The 9745-nt window shown below is 56.0% G+C and overlaps 1 protein-coding gene across 1 annotated transcript; it reads left to right on the plus strand.

Moving 5' to 3' along the window:
* The first annotated feature begins 3795 nt into the window (after window positions 1–3795).
* HDDC3 (HD domain containing 3) lies at window positions 3796–9740 on the plus strand. The gene is made up of 4 exons (XM_079763838.1): window positions 3796–3946; window positions 4226–4281; window positions 4387–4627; window positions 4891–9740. Exons 1-4 carry the CDS (start codon window positions 3835–3837, stop codon window positions 5019–5021), a joined length of 540 nt encoding a protein of 179 aa, XP_079619964.1. The 5' UTR covers window positions 3796–3834; the 3' UTR covers window positions 5022–9740.
* The last annotated feature ends 5 nt before the right edge of the window (window positions 9741–9745 follow it).

The raw sequence follows: 9745 nt of genomic DNA on the forward strand, positions 1-9745 counted from the left end.
AGGCTCTTGCCCTAACCGGTTTGGCTCAGTGGATAGAGCATCGGCCTGCAGACTCAAGGGTCCTGGGTTCGAGTCCGGTCAAGGCCACGTACCTTGGTTGCGGGCACATCCCCAGTGGGTAGTGTGCAGGAGGCAGCTGATCGATGTTTCTCATAGATGTTTCTAACTCTCTGTCCCTCTTCCTTCCTCTCTACAAGAAATCAATAAAAAATATATATTAAAAAAAGAAAGAAACCAGGCTCTTGGCATCCTGGGTGGATGGTTTGGCACAAGTGAGGGTGCTGAGCCAATGCTGAAGGGAGGAGGGGCAGGGGGCTGGAGACAGGCAGAAATGGTCTGCCCACAGCCTACTCCATGCCTCGCCTCGGGGAGAGTGAAAGGGGTCAGCTCTTACCAGAAGGGCAGGCTCCCTGCCTCCCAGCCAGCTTCCCCAGAGGAGCTCAGTTCCTGCTGAGAGAGTAGGGGACCGGAAGTGGGTCAGGGTGGGGGGGGTACGGAAGAGACTGCTGTACCTGAGAGAGAGGTCGGCTGGGCAAGGGTCATCCAGCTGAAGAGCAGTGGTATCTCTAAGGACAGCGTCCTCTGGGAGTCCCTGAGAGGTCACCTCCACTTCTGCCCTGGTCCTAGAGACCCCCAACATCTCTCTTACTGAGCTATGGCTGCAAGCTATAAGGGAATAACAATCAAAGCCCCAAGGCCCCTGGGCTCTGAACACTCTGGCACAGACCTCCAGGGAGAGTTAAAAGTGATGGAGTGTCTGTCTTCTGTTGCCCGGCCTGTGTGGCTCAGTGGTTGAGCTTTTACCTATGAACCAAGAGGTCACGCCCGGGTTGTGGGCTCGATCCCCAGTGGGGGATGTTCAGGAGGCAGCCGATCCATGGTTCTCTCTCATCATTGATGTTTACACACACACACCCCTCTCTCCCTTCCTCTCTGAAATCAATCAAAAATATATATTTAAAAAAAGAAAAAATGTGGGGACTGTGGCTCCAAGCTGCCTAAGGTTTTCTGAGCTCTAGGGCCGTGGTCGGCAAACTGCGGCTCGCGAGCCACATGCGGCTCTTTGGCCCCTTGAGTGTGGCTCTTCCACAAAATACCACGGCCTGGGCGAGTCTATGTTGAAGAAGTGGCATTAGAAGAAGTTTAAGTTGAAAAAAATGTGGCTCTCCAAAGAGATTTCAGTCGTTGTCCTGTTGATGTTTGGCTCTGTGGACGAATGAGTTTGCCGACCACCGCTCTAGGGGAAAGGCTCAGAAGACTAGAGGGCAGAATGAGGGGTGAGAAAGAAGTTGAGCCATCAGCCTCATGAACAGATAAGCATTTTATTTTATATATTTTTATTGATTTTTTACAGAGAGGAAGAGAGAGGGATAGAGAGTCAGAAACATCGATGAGAGAGAAACATCGATCAGCTGCCTTCTGCACGCCCCCTACTGGGGATGTGCCCGCAACCAAGGTACATGCCCTTGACCGGAATCAAACCTGGGACCCTTGAGTCCGCAGGTCAACGCTCTATGCACTGAACCAAACCGGTTTCGGCCAGATAAGCATTTTAGAACCTTTCTCAGCTCTCAGGCTGAGGCCCTGGGAATTCTGACGGCTCTGTTTCAGGCGCCAGGGGCCTCAGTTCAAGCATTTGGAACTTCCCTCCCTAACCACCAAAGCTAGTGGGTGAAAACCAAGGGTGAGTCCTTCCATTGACGTTTCCCCGGAGCCCTCATCTGCACCAGCTGCTAGCCAGAGCACACAGACTGCCTGTCTGATTGGCGTGTACTTAGCCACGAGCTGACCCATGTCACAGGCAAAGCTCTTGTAGGGTTTGCAGGTCCTCTTACCCCTCATTACCTCATAGCCGCCTTCCCCTGAAAAGGACTTTATTCCAAAGGCCGGAGGCCGCCCGCCAGCAATAGCAAGTGTTAATCTAGTGCCTGCCTGAGGCCTGACAATGTCATGCTCCCACAACAGCAGTGACAATACACATCACCCCAGAGCCCACAGCCGGTGTCCGGGGACTGATGCACGAACCCTTATGGCACAAGAAATGCAAATTTTGCCCCAGCACCTGAGAGAAAAGAAGGCAGTTCCTGTATAGCCGGCGTGGCTCAGGGATTGAGCGTCCGCCTGTGAACCAGGAGGTCACGGTTCGATTCCTGGTCAGGGCACAGGCCCCGGTTGCAGACTCAATCCCCTGGGGGCGGGGGGGGCGTGCAGGAGGCAGCCGATCCATGATTGTCTCTCATCATGGATGTTTCTAGCTCTCTCTTCCTTTCTCTTCCTCTCTGAAATCAATAAAAATATATATTTTTTTAACAAATCAGCAACTCCACTGTTAATCACGAACTTAAAAAAAAAAAAAAGTCAGTTCCTGCAGAAACATCACTGCTGGCTAGGAGCCTGAGTCTGAAGCAACCCAGCAGGGCTCCCAGCAAAGGCTCCCATTTCCAGAAGGTCAGGCCCCAGGGTCTTCTGGGTCCAAAAGTGAGGCTCTGTGCCCATAGCAGCCAGGCCAGGCCCTACAGGGGTGTGTGTGTGGGGGGGGGGGCTATTTTTAGAGCACTTTGGGAATTTTCAGAGCACTGATAGGTTGAAGCCTGTCTTCCTGGCGGGGAGAAGTCCCTCCTGGGAAAAGCTGGCTCTGACCTTGAGGTTAGTGAAAGGTTTGCCATGCGGGAAACAAGACACAGAGTCCAGGCGATGAAAAGGGGGGCGGGGGGAGGTTTTAATCTTGCGCTCCCGGGCGAAACTCACTGGTCCGAGGGTGGGCCAGGGAAGTTCGCGCCAAAAAGGGGGCTTAGGTACTTTTTATACAGCTGGTTCGTGAGGGGAGGGGGGAGGGCAGGAGAGGTGTGGGATTCCTGCTTCGGGCAGGGGTCTGGGACTGAAAGATGAAACAGAGGGCCGGAGACCATGGGATACCAGGACACAGGCTTTATTGGAGATCACCCTGCCGGCCGCCTTCCAGAGGGGAAAAGGGAAGAGAGAGAGAGAGAGAGAGAGAGAGAGAGAGAGAGAGAGAGAGAGAGCTTACCGGGGTGAGAGTGCCTTTTAAGAGGAGGAAAAGAGGGGACGGGGCTTAGGGCACTCAGCCCACGCTGATTGGTGGTTTCATGTAAGGTACATGGTTAGGGGCCTAGGGATTTAGGAATCGGGGGCTTAGGGTATATGGCAGGTGCTGATTGGTGGTTCAATGTACAGTCCATATAAGGTGTTCAGCAATGTCCGGCTGCAGGTGGAGTGTACGTCATACTCCGCCCATCAGTTGGGGGAAGGGAGGATCTATCAGGGACGGTGCCAGTTATCTTTGTCACCATCCACCTTGCAGATGCATGCATCACCTCTGGACATGCCCCCTGCCTCCACCTAACAGTTAGTTAGGCGAGTTGCCTGACGCCTCAGTAACAGCCATCTGCGCCTTCACGCCCTGCAATCGGCACACTGTGCGGCCTCAGAGACCCAGGACAGCAGAGCGCATTGAACCAGGGGCTGCCCGCCCCCCCACCTCCACTCCCACCAGGATGGCACCCCCAAGCAGGGGTCCTCACACTTTTGAAACAGGGGGCCAGTTCACTGTCCCTCAGACCCTTGAAGGGCCAGACTATAGTTTAAAAAAAAAAACACAAAAAAAACTATGAACACATTCCTATGCACACTGCACATATCTTATTTTGCAGTAAAAAAACAAAATGGCAAAAACACCCGCCTGTGGCCCGCGGGCCGTAGTTTGAGGCCGCCTGCGAGGAACTCTTCGGCCTCCCGGCGCCAGGGGGCGCTGTGGCGCTCGGCCCGCTTCTCTTCCTCCCCGAACCTCAGGCGCTCGCCCCGCCGGCCGGCGCGATGGGCTCCGAGGTGGCGCAGCTGCTGGAAGCTGCCGACTTCGCGGCCCACAAGCACCGGCGGCAGCGGCGGATGGACCCCGAAGGGACCCCCTACATCAACCACCCTATCGGTGGGCGTGCGGCCCGGGGCGTGACCTCGGCGGCGTCGGGGGGGACGGGGTGGGGGGGGATCGGGCACCGCACTGAGCACCTGCTCTGCACCCAGCTTTGGACCGCGCGTGGTGGGTGATCGCGCCCCAAACCATCGGGGGTGGGGGGTGGGGGGGGCAGGTCCGAGGACACCCCGTGAGTGCGGGGCCACATCCGGCTCCAGAAAACGCAGCACACGCGGGCTGGGGACACCCCCCCCCCCCCCCCGCTCCGGCCTGATTGCCCGCTTTGCCCGTCAGGTGTGGCCCGGATCCTGACCCACGAGGCGGGCGTCACCGACCTGGCGGTGTTACAGGTAACTCCGCCCGCCAGGAGGCTGGGGTGGGGACCGGGGGCCCCCCGCTCAGCGCTGGGCACCCCCTGGCCGGCGTGGCGGGGCTGAGCGGGAGCCTGTCCCCAGGCGGCCCTGCTCCACGACACGGTGGAGGACACGGACGCCACCCTGGAGGAGGTGGAGCTGCGCTTCGGGGCGCGGGTGCGGCGGCTGGTGGAGGAGGTGACGGATGACAAGACGCTGCCCAAGCCCGAGAGGAAGCGGCTGCAGGTGGAGCGCGCTCCCCACAGCAGCCCGGGCGCCAAGCTGGTGAAGCTGGCCGACAAGCTGTACAACCTGCGGGACCTGAATCGCTGCACCCCAAAGGGTAGGAGCCCCCCCCCCACACACACACACCGGCTCGGAGGGGGCAGGGAGGGCCCACCCTCTGGAGGCCCAGGGGGCTCAGTTCCCCTGGGGGGGGGGAGGAGGAGGAGGGGAAGCCTGGGCGTTCTGGTCCATTCCCTAAACGAATCCCACCGGACCACTCGGGTCTGCGGGGGAGCCTTTCGGGACACGTCCCGCCACCCAGCCCTCAGGAAGCCGGCAGAGCCCGCGTGCCACGGGCCGTCTTCTGTCCGTCCCCTGCAGGATGGTCGGAGCATCGGGTCCAGGAATACTTCGAGTGGGCGGCGCAGGTGGTGCGAGGGCTGCAGGGCACCAGCCCGCGGCTGGAAGAGGCGCTCCAGCAGCTGTTCAGGGAGCGGGGGCTGACCCTGTGAGCGGAGCCCCGATTCCCGCCTCGCCCCGGCCCGAGGGGACTCCTTCTCCAGCCTTCGGGCGCCTCTCGGCCCTTCGTGGTTCACTCGGCCCAGTGGCCCCAGACCTGTGCCCTTTGTCACCCTGAAGGCCTCCTGCCAAGTACACTGAGCCTGGATGGTGGGGGTCGGCCGCACCCCGTCCGCTTCTAATGCACTCACTGCCCTTCAGGCCCGGGGTCTGTTTGCCATTTGCAAGGCGGGATCTCTGGTCCCCGGGCACTTGGGCTTAGATGGACGCTCGTTTCATAGCCATTATCCTCTCTAATAAAAGAGTAATATGCAGATTGACCGTCACTCCAACACACAATATGGCTGCCCCCATGTGGTCAAAGATCCTGCCCCCATGTAGACATAAGATGGCCACCACAAGATGGCCAGCAGGGGAGGGCAGTTGGGGGGAACCAGGCCTGCAAGGGAGGGCAGTTGGGGGGGACCAGGCCTTCAGGGGAGGGCAGTTAGGGGCAAACAGGCTGGCAGGGGAGCAGTTAGGCATCAATCAGGCTGGCAGCGGAGTGGTTAGGGGGTGATCAGGCTGGCAGGCAGAAGCGGTTAGGGGCAATCAGGAAGGCGGGCAGGCGAGCAGTTGGGAGCCAGCAGTCCTGGATTGTGAGAGGGATGTCCCAGATTGGAGAGGGTGCAGGCTGGGCTGAGGGACACCCCCCATCCGTGCACGAATTTCGTGCACCGGGCCTCTAGTGGGAAATAAAGCATTTCGGGTCCAGTCTGAGCTGCTGCTCCTTCTCCAGACGCTGGAATGGGGAACCGGAAGGTGGGATTCCTGCCCTGAGCCAGGTCCCTCGGGTTGAGGGCCTTCACCTCCACCTGGTTTCCTATCGGTGAGAAAGGTGATGAATTCCCAGGGCTCCATAGCACGACGTGCCTGAAGGAACCTGACAGATGCTCCGTGAATCGGGGGAGTCCTCCTGGGGCCAGTCGGGCCAGGGGGGCCGGTGTGTTGGAAAGGCGTGCCGCCGACTTGCTCGAAGCTCCTGCCCAGCGCGGGAGCGGCCACGGGATAGGCCCGTGTCGCAGCCTGTCACCTGGTTGCTAAGCCACAGGGACTTCCGGCTGCTCCGGAAGCAGCCTCTCCCACGTAGCCCGGGTGGGCGGGACCTGGGAGGCTGCGGTGCTGTGAGTGGCATGTGCCTGGGGGGGCGGGGTGGGGCGTATCGCAGGAGTTTCGGGTTCTGCGGAGCCGCTGAGGTTTATGCGCCCCTTGGAAAGGGCGCACTTGGGGCACCTTTAGGTCACAGCCACTTCGTTCTGGGCCGGGATGGTTTTTCACCCAGAGCAGGCCCAGTGCACTCTCTGCAGGAAAAAAAAAGGGGGGGGGGGCAAAGGGCAACAAAATGATGACTTTAAAAATAAATGAGTTTGCCGTGGCTGGTGTTGCTTACTGGTTAGAGCCTTGATCCGCCTACCGAAGGGTCATGGGTTCGATTCCGTTTAAGAATAGCAGGTTTGCCCTGGCTGGTTTGGCTCAGTGGATAGAGCCTCGGCCTGTGGACTGAAAGGTCTGGGTTTCCATTCCGGTCAAGGGCACATGCCCAGGCTCCCGGCCCTGGTTGGGGCGGGGTGTGTGTGTGTGTGTGTGTGGGGGGGGGGCGGGGAGCACGCTGGAGGCAACCAATTGATATGTCTCTTTCACATTGGTGTTTCTGTCTCTCCCCCTCCCTTCCACTCTAAAAATCAATGGAAAAATATCCTCAGGTGAGGATTAAAAAATGGCAGGTTTGATTCCTTGTGTGAGAGGCAACCAATTAATGTGGCTCTCTTACATCACAATTTCCCTCCCTCCCTCCACTCTCTCTTAAAAAAAAATTAATGGAAAGAAATATCCTTGGGTGAGGATTAAAAAAAAAATCAATGGGGGAGGGGGAAATATAAGATTAACAAGAAGGAAATGAGTTTCAGGACAGACCCTGATAAACCGATCAGTTCAGAAGTTCAGTGTAATCCTCTTACCTCTTAAAGCAGTGCAAGGTGCAGTACTTTTTGGAGATTGGGGATTGTTGTGTTATTTATTATTAGTTTTTTCAGGGGGTGGGATTACAAGATTTTAAAAACAATATTTACCAAAGTTTTAAAATAATTCTGCAGTTTTAAGTGGTTTCAATTTAAGTTTCAGGATATTTAACAAACATAAACTCCTCTGTACCTTCAGAATGCTATCGAATAAAGAGGGGATATGCTAATTGACCATCACTCCGTCACAAAGATGGCTGCACCCACAGCTGAGGCCAAGTTCCCTTAAGGAGCCTTAACGAGCCATCAGCGGGGACCTGAGGCTACGCCCTCCCCCTGCCCCGTGGGGCTTGACAGGGGACCTCAGGCCGGCCCCCCACCCGGCAGGGCTTGACGGGGGACCTCAAGGTGCGCTTCCCGTCCTGGTGCTGGGCTAGGGGACCTCAGGCTGCTCCCCCCGCCCCAGTGCCAGGCCAGGGGACCTCAGACTGCACCCCCCGCCCAGTGGGGCTTGACGGGTGACCTCAGGCCACACCCCCCATCCTGGCACAGGGCCAGGGCACCTGAGGCTACGCCCCCTGCCTGGCAGGACTTGACAAGGGTGGGACTGGCCGGGTCTGGGTCTCACACGATTTTGAGGCACATGTGGGTGGGCGGGGACTTGACTCTGGGTCCTGTGGTGAGCCCCAGACTCTGACAGGAGGAAGGTTTTCATATACATTTTACTAATCTTCTTTCATCTCTGACACTTCTATTATAGAGAAAGGGCAAATAGCAATATTAAATTATTTCCTCTAATTAACCCCCTTTTAATGTGCACGAATTTCGTGCACCGGGCCACTAGTGAAAATATAGACCATCACGAGGTACTTGATGTCTTACAAACCTCACATTATGAGGTCATGTTCTTTATAAATAATCAGGTCGGTGGGCTGTAGGTCCTGGTTCCAGTTTGACTGTAACTGGGAGGCCTCAGTGCCAGAGCTCCATGGTCAGGCTGCTGCTTGCCTTCCAATTGCAGGCTCATTTCCACATTAGTGGGCAGACCCACCGGGGCTTGTCCACATGCTGATTCTTTGGTCCCTGCTCCCAGAGACTGTCCAACAGCCTTTCCCCATGCACTACAGTGAGGTTTCATTTCTTGTTCTTGTCACATGTCAGTCCCAGGTCGCCGGAGCTCAGCTCCACAGACCCTGGAGGGAGCAGCCTGTCAGGACGGGCCAAGCTGGAATTTCAGCACGAGATGCTGGTGCACCTGACTGCTCCCTGCGCAACGCTGCCCGCATAGTTCCGGGAGGCCGGTGCGTAGGGATACACGCTCTCATCCCCAGCAGATGAGTAACTTCATTGCACATCTAAGGCCTGTTTGCTGACTTCCTAGGGGCTTCACAGATCCTCCCTCCTGTGATTACACATATGCTAGCAACCACCACCTGCTGCCCGGCCAGCGTGGCTCCGTGGTTGAGTGTCGACCTATGAACCTGGAGGTCAGGGTTCGAGTTCCGGTCGGGGCACATGCCTGGGTTGCAGGCTCGATCCCCAGTAGGGGGTGTGCAGGAGGCAGTTGATCAATGATTCTCTCTCATCATTGATGTTTCTGTCTCTCTCTCCCTCTCCCTTCCTCTCTGAAATCAATAAAAAAATACCGTATTTCCTGGCGTATAAGACGACTGGGCGTATAGAAGATTTTCCTGGGTTAAAAAGTCGTCTTATTCGCCGGAAAATACGGTATGTATTTAAAAACAACAAAACCTGCTATGCTGTAACTGCTTGGCCTCCTTTATTAATATTACAGCTCATGTTTGTGGAGCTCCTGTCTGCACAATGCTAAGCCCTTCACAGTAACCTCATTTCTTCCCGGTAACAGAGGCAGGACTCCCTGGGCCCTGGGTGGCCTTAAGAACTCAGCTATGTCGCCCTGAAGCTTCAGGGAGCTGCTTAGCAGGCCCAGTGTCTCCCTAAGGGCCCCACAGCAAGCTTTCCCCCTAAAGTAATGGTACTCACCCACTTATTTATTTATTTTTGTTAATCCTCACCTGAGGGTATGTTTCCATTGATTTTTAGGGAGAGTGGAAGAGAGAGGGAAAGACAGAGAGAAACATCGATGTGAGAGAAACACATTGATTGGTTGCCTCCTGCATGAGCCCCGACCAGGGCTGGGCCAGGGAGGAGCCCACAACCAAGGTATGAGCCCTTGACTGGAATCGAACCTGGGACCCTTCGGTCCGCAGGCCAACGCTCTATCCACTGAACCAAACAGGCTTGGGCAAATATTGTCTCCCAAATCTGTCCTTTGCATTTTAACCCTGATGTCTTCCGTCATACAGAAACCTTAAATATTTTGTGGTAAAATCTTTCTTTTCCCTCATTGTATCATTTCCCTTATTATTATAAACCTTTTAGGTTTCCTGTCATGTTTATACCAGGCCTTCCCGTACCAGAGGTTTGAAAATATCCTATATTTCCTTCAGGAATTTTATAGTTTATTGTTTTTCCCCTCTGGAACTATTTTTTGTGGAAACTCGGAGGTAGAGCTGGAACTCTTTCACAGAGCCAGTTTGTCCTAAAGTACTGCTTATTAAATAATCCATCTTTCCCCCTTAAATACTCCTTTTATCCTAAATCCCCAAATAGCCGGTCTGTGCATGTCCCACCAGCCCACTGGCCGGCTCCCACTCAGGTGACACGCGCTCAACTCACGGTCGCTTGGGCGTCCTTTG

Source organism: Cnephaeus nilssonii (genome assembly GCF_951640355.1).
Source record: "Cnephaeus nilssonii genome assembly, chromosome: 24".
Classification (NCBI taxonomy): Eukaryota; Metazoa; Chordata; class Mammalia; order Chiroptera; family Vespertilionidae; genus Cnephaeus; species Cnephaeus nilssonii.